Raw genomic sequence first — 18,684 nt, forward strand, 5'->3', positions numbered from 1 at the left:
TGGGACCTCTGAGGGATGTCTGAGGTCAATACACAGACATCAGCCTTTCCCTCTAATGCAGTGTGGAGAAACCCCTTATCTTGCAATGCAGCTTTCTACTGCTCTTCTGCCACACTTCCCATTCCTCTTAGCCTCAATCTGCATCTTAGGCTCATTCATTTTTGCTGCACCAGCTCAGACCTACTGTACCCAGTATTGTTCTGATTGCAAACCTTCATAGAAATTTCTCATCCTGGTGGAAATATCTGTTGATGACGGGTCCAGTTCCATGAGGAATGATTCTTAACAAGCAGTCTGACTGGTTAGGCATTGCAAGCCTGGTTAAATTCAGAGAAAGGAGATTTTTGAGCTTACTCCATCAGAAATGCACCGGCTTTGTCCTTAAGTGAAAGACATGGGGAGTGGGAAATCACGTATTTGCATAAAAATTCAGGCTATGTACTTTGTGCTTTATTTAGTAAAATAAATGGAAAAGTTCATGTGATGACAAGCAACCAATCTGTTCCTAATGTCAGGAGAGTGTCAGTGGATCCCAGCATGGCACCAAAAGCAAAGAGAATGAGGGAAACAGATATCTCAGAACTACAAGCTTTATCTCTGATATTGCCATTTTGCTATATCACGCTTTGCTCCATCAAAGGTGACATGGAACAACACAGCATAGGGCAATACCAGAGCTCCTGGAGTACTGAGAAAAGAGAGCTGGAACCAACAAATGAGAAGCGAGAAGAGATTCCTAGAGAGGACAGAGAGCATATATGTACATAGTATGGAGATGGAAATCTGTGACTGACTTGGCCCCTCAATCCTACTATTCCAGGAATTCCTGAGCTGCAGGGCTCAGTGAACTCTTCATACATCAGAAACAGATGACTCTGGGCACAGTCATCCTGTTGGCTGAGAAAGAATCAGAGCTCCTCATTCTTCTCCTTGGGTTCGTCTTCTTTCTAAAACATATTAGAGGCATGAAATCAGTTTTGAAGTTGCTCGGTTTCTCAGCACAGTGATAAAAGGAAATAAACCAACTTAAACACCTCCCTCTGCTGTCTATGCCACTGCCCTGCCTATCCCATTGCAGTTGCACAACATGGGGTTCCGACACACAAAGCTTCTGTGGTATAGGAAGATGAGCTTTCACAGAGAGGGAACTCTTAACACTGAATGAAAATGGAGATTGTCTCTCTCCCAGCAGAGACCTCTCCTCTGGTAGAGTCCTGATCCCTTGTCTGTGTACTCTGTTCTGTGGCCTTCATGACAGATTTCCTTCCTATCCATGCCACTGTCTCTCTGATCCTCTCATGTGCTGCCATCCCACACCCCCATTCTCTGTGTCTAAAAGCACCTTTCACTCTGTCTCCCCTGCTGCTGTTCCCAGAAAATAGATGCTTCACCAAGACCTTCATGCAGTTGCAAAGGTCAGTGAAATCTTCCTGCTGTAGACTAGAAGGCAGAGGTCAACGAAGAAAGAGAATCTGCAAAGACATCCATCTCTGCTCTGCTCTAGATCTGATGCTTTTCTGATATTCAGGTGCAAATGAAAATGAAAGAGAAGGTGGCAGGGGTGGGGAGGAGCAGTTCAAGGAACTGCAGTCATCTTCTTCAAGAGCCTTATGAGAACCAGCATTGCCCTACAAGATCCCCACTTCCTGTAGACTGTACAGGAGTCCCCCTTTACCTTCTGCATTCTTTTTAAGAAGCGATTACAGAAGTCCTGTACACGCTCAACGGAGACTTCATCCAGAGTCAACACATCCTGCTCCTCATCTGGTGAGTGGAATAAAGCCAGAGCTGGCAGCTGGGACTTCTTCAGTTTGAAGAATGACACTGTTCGTTCATTGCTCTTCAAATTGCTGTCTAACAGGATGAAGAGAATCTGTGATGGAAATAGGAGAGGAAAGGTGAGCAAAACAGAAACTGAGAGAGAAAACAGATCCCCAAACAGTGATCATATGAAGACTAGCAGTGATATATTCATGAAGACTTAGAGAAAACCTATCAATTGCAAGAATGTGGGAGTAAAGTATAGGGCAGCAGGAGCCTGCAAGGATATGAACATGAGAGTACCAAACACAAAGGATGTATTTAAGTGAGCTGTAGTGAATAGAAATGAAGATGCAATCATTTGGGAAACAGGAGTTGTTGGTGAGACACTGATGTCCAAACAGCCCAGCACAGTGGAGTATTGTTCGGACCTGAGGAGAGAAGCCCAACAACGAATAAGTCAGGATGAGAACGATCTACAGTTTTCTGGGCTCCCGAATAGTCTTGGAGAGCACGATCAAGCCAAGGATTAGGATTCTGCTGGGATAATTCAACAGTATGGATTTATCAGAATTGGTGACCAACTGCATGATTTTATTTTTAGAGTAAATTTCAACTGAGATCTTATAGATGCAGTTGGAATTGGTACAAATTGAAAATGTTGGAATCTGAAAGATTATCAACAAAATATATATCTATCTCAAAAATCTTTGTTAAATTATCTGTTAATACTAAATACAAACATTACGTATAAATTTTATAAAAGAAAATAAATGCAGCAATTGAAAATTTAATCAGTGAGTCGATTAAATAGAATCCCTTGACAGGTCACACCCAAGTTAATGAAACAAACATCCGGCTAACATGCATCATTTTATCTTTTCTTTATCCTATGCAGTCTACTGGGCATAGCATACTCAAAGTACCTATGGACATGGATATGACTTAACTTACACAAGAAAAAAGAAGAGTTTAAAAAAAGAAAAGTAATGTGATGTGAAGATGTTGTGCCCAGTTCCCAGGCTGTGACTCATGTTTTTCTTTCTTTTCAATCAAGAACACTCAAGTTAGTTCAGAACTTTTTTCTTCTCCAAAAATAAACTTGGTAAATCTCAAATTCTTTACTTTATTAAATTTATGTCCTATAAAAAACCAAATATATCTGGAAACTTTCCTAGGCAACAGCCTATGGGAAGGAGAGATAGTTAGGCTAGCGTAAGGTTTAATTGCAGATAATCACTGCCATACAGAAACAGGAACAACACTTTCACTGGATATGTGATAATTACCACTTGCAATTTCTCTTCCCAAAGTCAACTGTGCCCCAAGGGCAACATGCTAGTGAGCAGGATAAAACACCAAGCTAGAGAAGGGTCACAAATCTAAGGGTCCCAGGTCCAAGGACCTGATCGAAGAGGCTTTCAGCTGGAGCCGCAATACTTATGTTTTAGGGCTCTTCTTCCAACTAGCAAACTGGAAACAGAGGCCAGTTTGGAGGGAAGCACTTTCAGAGGGTTGGTGCAGGAAACAGTATCACATTTTCACCAGTTCATTCACCAGCTTTTGGGTTTCTCTGTGAAAGATTCCCTAGACAACAACAGTTTTTTAATCAAATGTTAAACAAGTTAATCAAAGAAAACACACCTAAAATACCTAGGTTGTTAAATGTTGTCACTTTCTATACAAAATCTCCTCCACCTTTAAAAAAGATGACTAGCATTTTAAAATGGTAATATAAATAAACGTTAGTCAACAGTCTTCAATTTACCAAGCTTCCAGCCTTTGTTAAAATTCCCAAAACTAAAAAGTTATACATATTTTATCCATGAATACAAAGAATAGAGTAAGAATACAAGAATAAAAACATTGGGGCTTAGAACTCCAAACACCTTATTCCTTACAGAAGAAAACGAAAACACACAGACACAACTGTCCCCTCAGCTAGAAAGGCTGAGATATCATCATTCACAGTTCCTGACCTGGATCTCTCTAATGACTCACATTTGGCTCACGGAGTTACAGGGTGCCAAAGCACAGCAAAAGTTTCCTTCCCCTCTTGTATTCCAAAAATACAGGACAGACAGCAATTGCGTTTGTCCACTGTCGCTCAAAAGAAGATACCTTAATGCCTATCACATGCATTTTAGAATGACACATTCCTGGTGGGTGCTGTGATGTGGGATAAATCCTCCTTCAGCAAAAGGACAGGCTGTACATCCTATGCCGGATGTGCTCCAGGGGTCCTGCCAAGGCCTGTGTGGCTTCAAAGTCACACCCGTGAGGCAGCCTGTAAGGTGCATTGGTACTGAGACCACAAGCACTGGAAGCCTGGTCTCCTCAGCAGCTGGAAATCAAGCAGATTTCTCAATGAGGACATTTCCACAATAGATGCCACCTGCTGGCACTGGCATTTTCTCATGAGGAATTTATTTTGTTCAGAGATTCCCAGCCAGCTCTAATCATAAAGAATGAATGCAGTAACCATGGAAAATTATACTGACCATGAGACAAGATTCACCTTGCCTAACTTCTGCCATCCAGATCTTAAGTCTTTTCTCAGCCAGTCATCCAGGAAACCTCTACAATAAATAGTACAATAAACGGCACTTGATTCCACTTATTTTACAAGGGGTGGAAGGACATGTCTGTCCTTCTCTACCAGTGCTGAAAAGAGCCTAAAGCCTTAGCTCAGACAACTTACCAAAGCTATAATTCACCAAAACAAATCCCACTTACAATGCCAACTCTCTCACCACTGCTAGAAACCAGGTAGTTCCAGCCAAAACAGAAATTTCATTTTCTATTTTATACTATGCTGTACAATAGCTGTTTATTTCATTCTGAAACGATATCCATGAAATTGTTTCATTTTGTAGCAGTCTTTTTGCCTTCAGAGGTCTGCTGCTAGAGGCAGTGAAGGTTCTCCTGCATGCATGAGGAACTCCCAACACAAATTCTCCCCTCCACACGATACACCCAAGAACACAGAACACAGTGTGATATCATCTGTGCACTGTCACCTGCAATAAGCTCCCTTTCAGAAAATTTTGTACACTGGTGCTGTCTTGATGTCTTGACAACTTGACTCCTAGCCCAGTGCTTTTAGAACATCGAGTTCCCAGTAAATACTAAGATAGGGAATGATGTTATTGCCCAAGGAATTAAAGTTAATTGAAAATAGTACTGCAATGGTAGAAACCAACTTGATGTTGCTTAGTTTTTCCTCTAAGGAAGACAAACAGGAAGGATGATCAAGCATCATGTCCAGCATTTGACTTTGAACTTCATGGAGCTGCAACCTTCATTCTTTGTGGAGACTGTACAAGCAAAAAGACCAAATTCTGAAGTTTGAGTAATTTCTTACATAGCTTACACAATACATCAAAGCAAAATGAAAACATGAGTTTATAAAACTCATGAATTTATTAAAGAAGCAAGCTACAAAAACAATTTTACTGTAGATATCTGCTAAGCGACGTAGAAAACCCGCATTTACAGGTTCCCCTGTTTATGGCTAAAAGAGGCAACTCTAAATATTATGTCTTTCAGTTCTGGAGCCATCAATGTCTGACACGAAAAATAAAAAAGTGTATGAATGACTGTCTGCAAGAGAAAGGGCACTGTCCTTTCATTTCCGTGGAAGAACTCCTGAAGGACTCTCAGGAGTTTCTCAGAACCTATTTCTAAATGGGCCTACATATAAATTAAAAGGGACTTTGCAAACATTTCCACCCAAATCATTTTGACATTGTAAACCAGTTATATCAGTTGCAGCAAAAGCTGGTTTTGTAACTCCCAGCATCACCTTCTTGAAACCTGAGCAAACACTCGAGGTACACCACCTGTAATTGTCATGTTATACTCTGATACTGTGGAAAGAAAACTGAAGATGTTGATGCCAGTTTGGCTCAGCAACACAAACCCTGACACTTCCTTTCCAGTAGAAAGCCTGGACTCTTGGCAGTACTTTCTCAAATAAGTACATATTTGATTGCAGTGGGATCCTTCCAAGAAGGCTGGTGGATTCACTCCTGCAGCTGCAGTGCTCTGAGCTCTGTCTGTTCACTGTTACCCACCCACAATTGTTTCTCAGTGTCTGCTAGAAAAGTACCATATTTCCTCTTATTCTTGTCAGCTCTCGATGGCTTAGCATCATCTAACATTTGCGCTTTCCTCCCCAGCATTTTATAGGCCCCAGGTTCCAGGATAAAATCTAGAGGAATCTAGGCCGCCTTCAGACACTCACTGCTGCTCAGGGTGCAGTTCAAGCTGTTTTCAAATAATGGTCCTCACCATACAGCCTCAAGGATCCTCCAGCTGAAAACCTCAGCTTCCTCTCAGGCAAAAACAAAAAGATGATAAACCAGAGATGAAGGGGCCATAATCCAGGATCTTGCAGGTGAATCACCTCCTCATGATCCATTAACGGTTGGACTTGATGATCTTAAGGGTCTTTTGCAACCTAAATGATTCTATGATTTTCTTCACTCTTTGGGGTCAGACAACTCAGCAGCAGCGGTTCCTCTTTATCTCTTCATCAATTCAAGCAACAAGTTTCTCTTCTCCCTCCACCTGGTGATGGCAATGACAAGGACTCCTCCTCCCTCAAAGCGCAGCAGAGATGTGTGAAAGGATCGGTACCCCTTTCCCTGCTTGGGAACCCCTTTGAGGCTCTGTTAGTGTTCTGCACTGGCATTGTGGAGAAGATGCAACACACACTGAGTCTCCCCACTCTGTTCCAACACTCTGCAGTCACGGTGAAGCACTGCTGGCTGCAGTGGTACACGCTCACAGGGAGCCTGAACACCTCTCCACTGCACAGCAATGATTCCTTGCTCAAACCACTGACAGCACTCATCCCACAGTACAAACAAGCCTTTCATCACCAGCCCACAGGTTATGAATTATTCACTGGTAATCCTGAATAAAATTCAAGTCAAGAATCTTGCATTTATTCACAGACAATCTGCGAGCCACAAAAAGACAAAATCTACTCATTACTTTACTTATTTTGAAGTAAACCTTAGTTATCTTGGTAGTCCTCAACAGATAACTCCATTTAGGAAAACGAGGCAGCAGAGATTTCCATGGTATCGTGCAGTGGCTACTTCTGATACCCAAACTAATCCATGGCTTTCTACATGACAGAGCAATGGAGAAAAACCTAAGTGGGCATATCGCTCTGCTTACTCCTTAGTATCCAGATCTAAGACCCAAATAGAGGGATCCTAGCTCTCTCTTACTGCTTGGTAACAGAGCAGTCCAAATCACAGTTTACTCCTCAGAGTGCCACTCCTTTGGGATTCCTTTGGGAATCAACTTATTAGACTCCTTCGTGAAGTCCCTTCATCTACATGTCCTGCAGTACCACTGCAGTAAAGTGGAAAAAATTAGTTAAATCCCACATCTTTAACCTCTGTATTTTACTCTGGCAAACCTCTAGACTGATTCGGTGGGAAACTTGCCTGCATGAATGAAAAAAAAGTTAGATTTGGCTTGCTGGCAATTTATAAATTATCTGGACTTCAGTACAACATTTTATGCAGTGTTTTGTGAAGTATTTCTAGGAAAATTATTCACATTGTCTCAGATCGAGGCATGTCGCATGAAGAGAAAACTAGCTGCAGCTGGATCGGCAAAGGATAGTGATGCTAAACAGCAACGTGCTGTGTCAGAAGACTTAGCTGCTTGAGGGACACCTGTATCAGACTCTGCTACCCATGGAGGACAGTGATAATGGTGTCACTATAACACACATCTCACATGAAATGGCTGGAATTTTTCAGGTAAATGGTTTCTGCCTGGTCTCTTGACAATGGGTGGGACAGGTAGCAATGTCCAAAGTAGTCCTGCCGTAAACAAGTCTCAAGACTTTTGAGGGCACACAGTTCTGAGGTGGCCTCTCCATTTGAAGACGAGGATGTAGTTGATATTTAATCTATCCCTTCAGTGCCACAAACAGATGCACGCAGATGTTCTTGTTCTCAAACCCCAACTCCTTCCTGCTCCATTCTTATTCCAGGAAGATCTCTTCCACTGCCTCTGAACTCAGCCTTCCCCACTGCTGTAACCTTCTTCCTCCTCCCATCTGTGTTCTCCCTTGCCCCAAATGCCTTCCTGTTGTTCCCAGTTCTCCTTTGCTTGGCAGTTCCTTCCTCTGTTCCCTGGACACAAATTCCCCTGTAATCCAGCTGCTGCCAGAGAATCAGCCACGGGAAGATTTACTACCTGGGGAGCTCTGCCCACAGAGGGGTGGGAACCAGACAAAATTTCTCTGGAAGACCCCATATATCCCATCACCTTAGTGTGGAAAATCCAACAAACCCATTTGCGACTTCTTTAAAATACCTATTTCCCCAGGATCCACCCAGAAAGCTAAGGGTTAAGAAGCACCACGACATTAATTGCTGTCTGGTCACTTATATAATGCTCCTTGGCATCTTGCAAGCTGTATACACAAAATCACCTCTCACACCACTGGAATGCAACCATCACCAGACTGAAGTGCAGCAGCTGTTTGTCCTCTCCCACTGCAAGGGAACAAAACTGGACCAGAAGCAAGGAAGTACATGATGTCCCACTGAGGGAGCAGAGGAGCAGGATCACAGAATCACAGAATGGTTTAGGTTGGAAGGAACCTTAAAGACCACCTAGTTCCAAGCCCCCACGCCCACCACGGGCAGGGACACCTTCCACTAGACTACGTTGCTCAAAGCCCTTTCCAGCGTGGTCTTAAACACTTCCAGGGATGCAGAGCATATTTTCCCCACAAGGAGGCAAACTGGCAAAAGGTGAACAGATCCAACCGCTCCACTTAAAACATCCAGCTAATCCTCTTTTCCTACCACCTGGCCTTTGCTTCCTTAATGCACAGAGAAGAAGATTATGTCCTCCCCATCCACGGAAAGATTCACTTTTCTCCCTTTTTTCTCGCTAATGACTCCCCTTCCTCTCTGTTTGGACTTACCTTCCCCTTGAAGAGTTCTGCAGCCGCCCGATACTTGCGCATTCGCTCGGGGTGTTTTGGGGACATCTTGTCTGTGATCAGGAGCAGGTGAAGCTGGAGCGAACTCTGCATCACACCTATTGCTGTCTGCCGAAAACACGGCCAGCACAGACAGAAACACACAGACAAGGAGACTGAGAACATTCAATCCACATCGGATGCCCTTCCAGAGGGACATCAATCCTCATGTCTCAGCTGAGATTTCTTTGCAAATCAGCCTCACAAGCAGGACAGCTTTCTTTAAAGCAGGAGTGATTCAATCTGGGTTCTTTGCGGAAGTTTCAAAACTCCTGGTTTTGCTTATTCCCAATATGAGAGTCTGAAGACCACAACAGTTCATCACGTGCCTCAGAACAGCCAGTGACGAGGCAGGAGGACTGCCTGGATACAGCAAACTGAAGTCTAGAGGGGCAAGGAAATGGAGAGGGAAGGACAGCAAACACTGAACATAAGGGTGCCCTGAATCGCTGAGGTTCAGCACATCTGAAATAGGAGGAAGAAAGTGGGAAGGATTTGTGGTGTTAGGGCTGGTGTCTCCCCTTTTTTCCTTTCTTTAGCATTAAGCTGTGTGTACGATGGGGATGAGTTTCAGCGACCCCAGGGCCTGGACACTGCAGAGTTCCAAGGGTTAAAATTGCCTCTGCAGTCCTGCAGTGGGAGAAGACCTGGCTGTCCCTCATCCCCTGAGCAAGGGCCAAGCAGGCAGCGCACACTGGCCTCTGTGAGGAGACAGGGCTGGCACTGCCCAAGAAGCTGCTGCACCATCTCCAGGCACTCACTCATCATCTCACTTCTCCTCCTGCCCGCTTCCTGCAGCCTCTCCCTCAAACTAAACAGCAGCCGGGCCAGACCTGCTGCCTCCCTTCTGCCACTGAAACCACGGAGGCGCAGACTGGGCAGCTCCCCGCCAGTGGGAGAAGAAAGTTTCCACACGTTCCAAGAGTAATATGGAAGGGGTCAGGGAGTGCATGCTGGCAAAGGCACTGCAAAGCATCTAATTTTTGGCAGCTGGGACTCTGCTGTTAGCCTAATGTTTATCAGACATTTTGTATCCCTTCTCTTCTCTGGTGATGCTCAGACACGGCAGGAGAGAGTAGAGGGGATGCACGCCAAGGCTGCAGAGCATTAGAAGACCGCATGGGAGAGGATGGGGCTGAAGGTGAGGGTGAAGCTGGCCAGCACCAAGGGCCACGACAAGGCTGGGCTAAGAGCAGGCAGGGCCAGAGCCACAGTTCCTCCAGCAGCTCGAGACAAAGGTGTGCCTGTCCATGCAACCTTGTGTAAGAGCCATCAGCAGAGCTCATCAACACGGCTGGGTCACATCTGACCCTCCTGGAAAGCACACAGGGTAAGCATTGCCTAAAAATTCCTAAAGTACGTGGGCGAAACAGTAAGGGCCCCAAGATGGGGAGAGAAACTCTTGGCAGTGCTCCATGTGATCCGCGTGACCCCAGCCTCTGCAGCATTCTTAGATGTAAACAGCATATGCACTGGGAATAAATATTTATGAAAAAACAAGCTATATTAGAGGAACTGGGAAGGCTTCGGGCCGGGGACTGCAGGAGGCACTGTTAATTGCAGCACCTTGATAGGAGTCCAGAGTGTCAGAGAAAAAAACTGGAACAACGTGTAACTGCCAGTCAGGGTGGAGGGGACCAGCTGAAGAGCTCAGGACTTCTCGGACCGGGAGACAGCCTGGGTGCCAAACAGGATACCCCAGAGCAAGAGCCCAAAGCATCAGCAGAAATACATGAATAAAGGGCCACAATGTAATGAATTGCCAAAAGGTGCAGCAGAGGCTCTAAGGCTTCAGAAGACCTGGAACCTATAAAGACAACAAGAACATCCCCATTGACGTGACTTGAGAACACTTTCCTTGGGTGTTCTCAAAGGGCTGTAGGGACAGTGGGGCAGGATATAGCTTTTCTGTCCATAGAAATATTCCATGATTTTGAAAGGTTTTTTTTTCACATCCCTTATCAAGATAAAAAACCAAATCTGCTTTGTTTAAAAAAAAATAAAAAGAAAAGAAAAAAAAAAGAAAAGAAAAAACCAGAATTTCTACAGTATTTCATTTTGGGAACAAAATGTTGCATTTCCAAAACAAAATGCTCTCTCAACTGGCAGGCTGCACCTGAGCTGGGGAATGTGGCAGACCTCTTGGCTGATCCTTGGTATCAGTTTGAAAAGGTGTAGCTTTCAAACAGGTTGGGCCATTCTCATTTGATTAAGTTCAACCTGGTCAGCACTGTTGCAGCTATTCAGAATTCCACAAAAGATTCCATCAGCAATTAGAAAGTCTCAGCCTTGTGGCCATCTGAGCTTCTAAGACCTATTGGCTCCGCAGCTACGAGCCCAGTGAACTGCTGAGATTTCAGGGGAGCCTAAATCCCTGGTCACCCTCTATAGAGGAGAGTCACTGAGACCCAGTGACTACCAGTCAAGTGGGTGAGCTAGTGACGATTGCCAACATGGAAGCATCCTATGTCTGACTGTTGTTGTTGTTGAACTGATGAATTCTGGATGGAGGGGATGGGGAAAATTTTGCTTGGGAAGTTTCCAATGGGCTCTTGAATATGCCTTCAAATAGCCAGCCTTATGTCAAGCCCTTTGTGCTGGGTGATAAAGAAAAGCCTGCCTTCTTGGAGTAGGTCACTCAAGTTTCCATGTTTCTCAAGGCTTCTCAGCCAAAGAGACGGGATCATGGCTGAGCAGGGTCTGCAGGCATGCCACAACATGGCAAATGCCCATGGAAGGAAGCAGCACTGCCAGCAGGAGTGGTAAGAAGTGGAACTCTCTACCTCGAACTGGGACATTATCAACACCCCAAATTTATTGGAAGTGTAAAGGAACCGCGACGTCTCCATTCCTCTCCCCACCCCACTCGCACGCCCCAGCACAGCATCTGCTTCCACTTCCCATATGGAGTAGCAGCAAAGAGTTGCGTGGCTTCCCCAACCCCATCCACACCGTCGCAACAACCCTTGCACACATCTAGATGTGCAAACTTCTGTGCCAGAGGACATCCATGAGGATGAGGCAACCACCAGGGTGAGGGCTATAGGGAGCTGATAATTACCACAGGGTTGTACTCTGTCACCAGGCGGAGCTCATTCATCCGAACGAAACGAATCATCTTCTCAGCATCAATATCTTTGTTGTTCATAACCAGATCCCTCCGGTCATTGTCTACCTGAAGACATGCAAAGACACTCAGAGTCACAGCTGTCCTCTCCTCTCAGCACCTTCTCCAGAGGCGCTGACGGTTGTAACTGATGGAGACACCCACCCTTGGGACACTGTCTTCCTCTCACCCCCACCACATAATTCCCACTTCTGGAGGTCCAGAGCTGTTAGACCTACAGAGATCAGCCTGCACTTCAGGATAAGGATCTTCCACACCCCTTCAGTCTCCTAAGGACAAGGCAAACTCATGGGATAACAGAAATCACTGAGCGCTCCAGACATCCCTACAGTATCAGCTCCTGATGCACTGGAGACAGGGAGGATTAGCTGATAAACTATTCTAGGCATTGTGGGGAGAGATCATTAAATAGCCTAACTCCTCACATCGATTTTGGCTTTACATCCCTTTCTTAATCTTCATCTGCTTATTCTATTTCTTCTACAAGTAATAAACATTGGCACAGGCCTGTATGGATTTCCTGGAAACATTGTGCAAGCAGGAAATCTCTCCAATAAAAAAAGTATTTTTTTTCCAGTACAGCAGAAAAAAAAAAAAAAAAATCAAGCCCAGCACATTTTAGCTTTAGAGGAAACATCTCCCCACACTCCACCCCCTTGCCCAAACGATATGATTTGATTGAGGTTTGCTTGACCTGGTAAACAGAAAAAAAGCAGGCCACCATTGAATGATAGCTAAACCACCCAAAGGGGCAGAGCTGCTGAGCAGGACCACCACAGGACGTGACCGAGTTGAGCCATGGGGACGCTGGGCTCTGACACGCAATAGGATCAAAGTTTGAGATTTGAAGGCCTTTGATACACATGTTGAATGAGGTTCTTGGGGCTGAGGAAAGGTCCACATGCACACCCCAGATTTTATTCTCTGCATCTGAATGACCTCTGAAAAAGCTTGTGTTAGTTTTTCCAGTGGTGTGCAGACATCTGAAGCCCTTTTTGCTGCTCTGTGGTCATTGGCAAGGTCTTTGATCTGGTAGGGGGGACACGGTGCCCTGTGTGGCAATTCAAACTGGTGCTTTTCAGACTGTGCAGCCTGAATCCTCTCACAGATTTGCTCCTGCATAAAAAGAAAGGGCAGCTCTAGTCAAGTAAATGGGATCAGGGCAGTGCAACACCTGGGCGGGTGAGATCAGACAGACATTGGGAACCAATCCAAAGCACCCTGGACTCCACAGAAAGTCTTTCCTTGACTTTTATGGGCTTCTGGAAACACCTGACATCCATTTTGGGATAATAATGTCCTAAATCTGAGCTCAACATTTATGATTTCAAGAAAATAAGGCTGGAAAATATTCTGCATCTAATAGTTGAAGCTCTGATCAAAATGTCTTCATCATTCCATATAACCAGCTTATTAGCATCTGTTAATTATGTTCTTTTTAGATCTATCAGGCCAGATTCCTCAAGTGAATAAAACAGTTTCTCTCCGCTATATGCAAAGAAGTCTCACCAGTTGACAGCAGCTCCTCCTACTACTGTAATTATCTTTTAAACGTCTAAGCATTATACATGTTTCATACTCTGCAAAAGCAAAGAAAAAATGAGTTTATGCCTCTGATTCACTGCTGTCCTGGTCACGCATCTTTGTATTCTTCAAATGGGTATTTGATTCCAAGTTCCTGTCTCAGATCTTTTTTCTTTTCCTTTTTATCTCTGGCCTCTTACTCCTACACAGTATTCAGCACAGAATAAAAGAAAAAATAATGTGTCTGAATAACTTAATTTAAGAAAAACTGACAATTAGACAAGTGCATTGTCAACCACATTTGAACCTGACTAGTGTGTTAGTATCTTGGTTGTTTTTCCCTATTAAACAAGAGTTCAGCTGCAAAAACTGGACTGTGAACAAAGAATATTCAATATTATCCAAATTCCAACAGTCCAGACACTTTCTTTTATCAAGCACCCTCCCAATGCAGTCATCCTCACTATCTGCCACAGCTCAAAAACAAAGGATCTTTTCAACATTTTGGGAAGAAAACCACCATGACTAAGAACCAAAACTAAGATGGGTGTTGCTCCAAATTGCAACATCTGCACATAGCAAATAAAAGGTTAAATAAAAGGACCTGCCTACCTATTGCTCACTCTTAGATCATTCTCTTTGAATTATTTGGATAATTCCAGTGGTAAACACGGTGCAGGAAATGATGAGAAAGAAGGGGGAACAAACTGGCTTTGTCCAACTTTCATACAACCTGGATCTAGAACTTGGCCAAGCTGCCACATTTAGTTTAGTGTGTCCCCATCCCACCCACCCACCCTGTGTGCTTAGAGCTCTGGTGACACAATAGCTGATATCGACTCCATAAATTTCACCAAACATAACTTCAAATTCAGTGAGGCACCAGCACTTACAGCTGGAGTCAACAAAGATTTGACCTCGCACAGCATCCTTCCCCAAGAAACTGGAAAGTAACATTTTTAATGGGCCCATGCCCAAAGCATATTTAGGGACTAACTCTACAAACCACAGTAGAGGAGACAGAAAAGAGTGTTTGGGATTTCTGTTGGTGGCAGAGCATCCGTAAATGCAGACACCCAGTCTGGCTCTGGTTTCAGTCACGATGGAAAAGTTGTGCACCCAGGGAGACAGCTTTGCTCTGCCTGAAGTGACACTTGGCAAAATTTGATACCAAGCCTGCTGTGTTGATCCATTGTAACATGGCCTCTAGATGCTTTTCCTGTGTCTCAGGAGCCTTTCAAAAGCCAAGGAAACCCCATCCAAGTAACACTGAGCTCCAGGCAGGTCACTGAGAAACACAGACATCATTCTTTGCAAAGCACTCGGGGCTGAACCAGATCCACGGGAGGTCTTAAAATCGAGAATCTTATCAGGTGTAATACGTGTTGCGTGTCTCAGTGATGGGAACTCTGCAAGTGAAAAGCAAAAGACCTCTTTGGGGCAGGAAGCTCTAGAGACGTGCCTTTTAGGTGGACAAGCAGAGTGACTGTCAATAACAAGCTGGGGTTTTTTTTTTGCTTGCTCTGAGGTGAGATGAGCAGCTTTAACCTTCTTCTTTATCACTACTGCCCAAAGATTTCATTTCTTCTGTACCGTAACTGCAGGTAGCTTTTAGACACTTGCCCTAGAGCTTCTCTCCCCAAAACCGGCAGGCAGGGGAACCCCTAAACCACCACGTTAATTTTGTAGACGCTGCCTTTTGCACGGGGAGGGACCTGCTCGGGGAGCAGCCCCGCGTAGCTCCCCGGGTCCCACGGCAGCGGCGGTGCCGCGGATGCCCCCCACCCCAAGCCCACGCACCCTGCGGAAGATCGTGACGGTGTTGGCCTCCACGCCGTAGCGGGACAGGACGGCGGGGCTGCTGCTGAGGCCGAAGGGCACCTCCGGGATGCGGGCGGCCGCCAGGCGGAACTGGGACGCTTCGGGGCTCTCCGGTTCCTGCGGAGGGAGAGGGGGAAGGCGGAGGGGGGGGGGGGAGGGGGGGTTGATGAGCGGAGCCTCCACCAGGGACCCCCCCCTTATCCCCCCGCCACCGCCGCCCGCCCGGAGGTGGTGCGAGGGCGACACCTACCGGCCGCCCGGCAGAGCCGCCCCCCCCCCCCTCGGGGGGAGCGGGGAGAGGGCCGAGAGGTGGGGGCAGCCAAAGGGAGGGGAAGCCCGGGGGTGGGACGCCGGGGTAAGTGTGTCACTTTGCCTGCGTGGAGGGATCTGCTGCAGAGATGCCCCCCCGCCCCAACCCTCGCCCCGCCACCCAGCTCTCCTCCCAAAATCGGGGGAGGCAGCCGGCGTCGGTGTGAGCCACAGCTAGCAGGTAGCGTGGGAATCGTGCCTTCCAGTTCTCCCGAACCTCCCTTCTTGCTCCAGCGCTCACAGGTAACACAGGTGGTGATGTGAAGCCCTAAAGATCTCAAAAGGGAGGGGAGAAACCCAGAATCTGGATGTAGCACGCTTAAATAGATATACACATACATATGTATATTTCTGTGTGTGTAATAAATATATAAAACCATAATTTCTAAGAAACCTTGATTCTGGAGTCAGGGGTTTACAATTTTTGAACACCTTGCATTAGCAGTATCCTCGCTCCTTTTAAAAAGGTGTCTTAAACATATCCTTTGAAAAGTAGCTAACGCAGATACATCAAAGGATAGAAGCGGGCAGTTTCTCAGTAATTTCGGGTTCATTCTCTTTTCTCCGGTGAGAGCATTAGCTACAGCCTTAGCCTGCAGTAAAACCTCCCTTGCTATTCCCATTCCCAGCTTTTCTTTTGAGTGATGTATTTTTTGATGCTTCTACTTATTGGATTTAAATTCTCAAGACACAGTCTCTGCTTGGAAATCGGTTTGTTTTTCTTTTTGGTTTGTACCGTCAGCTCAGTCCAGAGAGAATGGAAAACAAAATTCTTTCTGCATCCAAAGAAAAACAACTCTTGTGACTTGTTTTGGAAATGCCAGCACATTGACATGGCTCTGGTGAGAGCACTAAAAGCCTGGGGTGGGAATAACCTCACTGAGTTTTGGAGCATTCCTGGGAAAGCTGGGGTTTAATCAGGCCAAGCATGGCCCTTTCTTGCAGACACACAGGGTTTCTGGAGCAGTGTGCTGTTTTTTCCATCATGGCATACTGTTCCCAGTCAGGGAGGCCGTGCTCATTATAAGGGGAGCTTGCCGAGCCGCATTCTGCAGTGAATTGAAAGGCTGCAGCAGAGAAATAATTTATGGCTAACAGAGAACATGGACATTATTTGGATGAATATACTCTCGGGCAGAGGGCCAAGACGAGCCCCCATGGCACACATACGTCTTTATCTACTGTTTAAATGCAGCCCTGTCGTGCTTCAGGCACTGAATGCCCGACACGTCGCTGGCGGCTGCCCCATGCTCCTGGCAGCCGGGGCTGTCCCCACGCTGCAGGACGGCACAGCCACCCCTCCCTGCCCCGGGACCCCGCATCCTGTCGACTCCGACGAATGAAATCCTGCAGCAGGAGGGAGGCCGCGGTGGCACAAGACACCGGCTGTTATGCCCTCGCGTTGTTTCACCCGGCAAGAAGCCACCGTCCCCTGCCCATAGGTGGGCAGGAGGCTCTGTGCCCTGGGGACAGCCCTGCCACAACCACGGCCAGCTGCCCTGGGGGAAGGAGGCGTCTGGTCTGTGCACTGTCGTTCTGCGTGTGCAGGTTGCCTGGCTGGTTTGCAGGACTGTAGTGCTGCGAGAGTGAAGGGCGCTGAAGGCAAGGAGGCTGCTGCTCTGTGATCGGTGCCTAGCAAGGCCCCTGGGGCAGAAGCCTCCAGCGCTCAGGCACTTGTTGCTACCTGTGCTGCAGAGGCAGCAACATTGGTCCTCGCTCTGCGCTGTCTGCAATGTGCCATCATCCCTCACTAAGCCCTCTCTAGGCTGCCCTCCAGCCCCCAGCACGGGGCAGGAGGAGGAAGGAGCTTGCAGAAAGGAGTTGTTTTTGAAAGGATGACATCTTCTCTGACAGAAGCTATGAGGTAGTGTGTGGTCAGCAGAAGCCTTGGGTGGAGCTCAAGGAAAAGGGGAAAAAAGGTGCAACTTGGGAACCTTAAAACCAGTGAGGATCCTGTTAAAGAGGCCTCTGTTTTATGGTGCCCTAACTCAATACATATTTTTGTCTTATTTCCTAAGGAAAAATATTCACACCATTCTGGGGGCAAGGGGCACGCACCCATCAGTCACTCTAATACCTTTGACTGAATTCAACTGAATTTAGACACAGAGAGCAGAGATCCCAAGGATATCCACTCTGGGGAACGAAGCAGCAAGACAGAGAGACCATGCCTACAACCTCCCTGGGAGGAGGCTGCACCTTGAGAGCAAATGCTCTTGGACTTCAGAGGACCCACACCAGTGCTGCTCCCTGAGACCCAGCTTCCCCGTTGCGCAGGCAGTGCCTTGCTCTGTCTTTGCTGACTAAAGCAAACAACTGACATTCCCACTTACCCCTTACCAGCACTGTTTCTCTGCCACCCACGTTCCAGTTTTGCTTCCCCTGCAGCATTTCCCTCTCTCCCCCTCCAGGACTCCTGTGACCTCCTTCACCTTCCTCCTTTGCTCCATTTCCCTTTCCACACACAGACCGAATTCCTGGCATTCTCCTTGTGACCTGTCAACAAACCCCTCTACATGCCTGTCACAGACCCAGCACTTTTTGGGACAGAAGTTGCCTTTGGAAGGTGTTTATGCCACATCCAGCCCCCACGCTCCTGTCAGGGTGGGACAGGGCTCACAGCTGGGAGAGGGGAGGTGTTATGAACACACCTGGAAGAATCCAACAACCGCCACCTCTGCACCGTCAACGAAGGCTTCGGCGTCTGCAACGCTGCTCAACGGGACAGGCTTCTCTGCAGTGCCCACTGTGGCTGGAGAAGAGAGGCCAGGATTGGTCACAAAGACCAGCTCAAAGAGGCTCACCCAACACGCACACAAGCATCCCTCCCCCTTACATGCCCACCCACACCTCTCCTGCAAGCTCAACATGCTTGCACAGCATACTCTGGGTAAGGAGACCCAGCATAAGGAGGTCTCCCCACAGCAGACCCACCCTTTTCCCTGAGCCAGGAGGAAAACTCACTTACCATGGGATGAAGAGCTGCCATCTCCAGCACACCCTGCTGGGGAGCCCCCAGTGAGCAGGAGAACGAAGAGGCACAGGAAGATGGAGGTGCCCATGGTGCCAGCTTGCCTTCTCCTCACCATGCCACACTGCTTGTCCTCTCTTCGGTGAA

General features: G+C 46.6%; 1 protein-coding gene across 1 annotated transcript; it reads right to left on the reverse strand.

The window, feature by feature from the left end:
- Positions 1-419: 419 nt before the first annotated feature.
- On the reverse strand, positions 420-18,655 carry ERP27 (endoplasmic reticulum protein 27). The gene is made up of 7 exons (XM_074144248.1): positions 18,535-18,655; positions 18,218-18,318; positions 15,237-15,374; positions 11,847-11,960; positions 8,729-8,854; positions 1,676-1,873; positions 420-947 (listed from the first exon to the last, which is right to left on the reverse strand). Exons 1-7 carry the CDS (start codon positions 18,653-18,655, stop codon positions 909-911), a joined length of 837 nt encoding a protein of 278 aa, XP_074000349.1. The 3' UTR covers positions 420-908.
- Between the last annotated feature and the right edge of the window lie 29 nt (positions 18,656-18,684).

Source organism: Numenius arquata, chromosome 2 (assembly GCF_964106895.1).
Source record: "Numenius arquata chromosome 2, bNumArq3.hap1.1, whole genome shotgun sequence".
NCBI lineage: Eukaryota > Metazoa > Chordata > Aves > Charadriiformes > Scolopacidae > Numenius > Numenius arquata.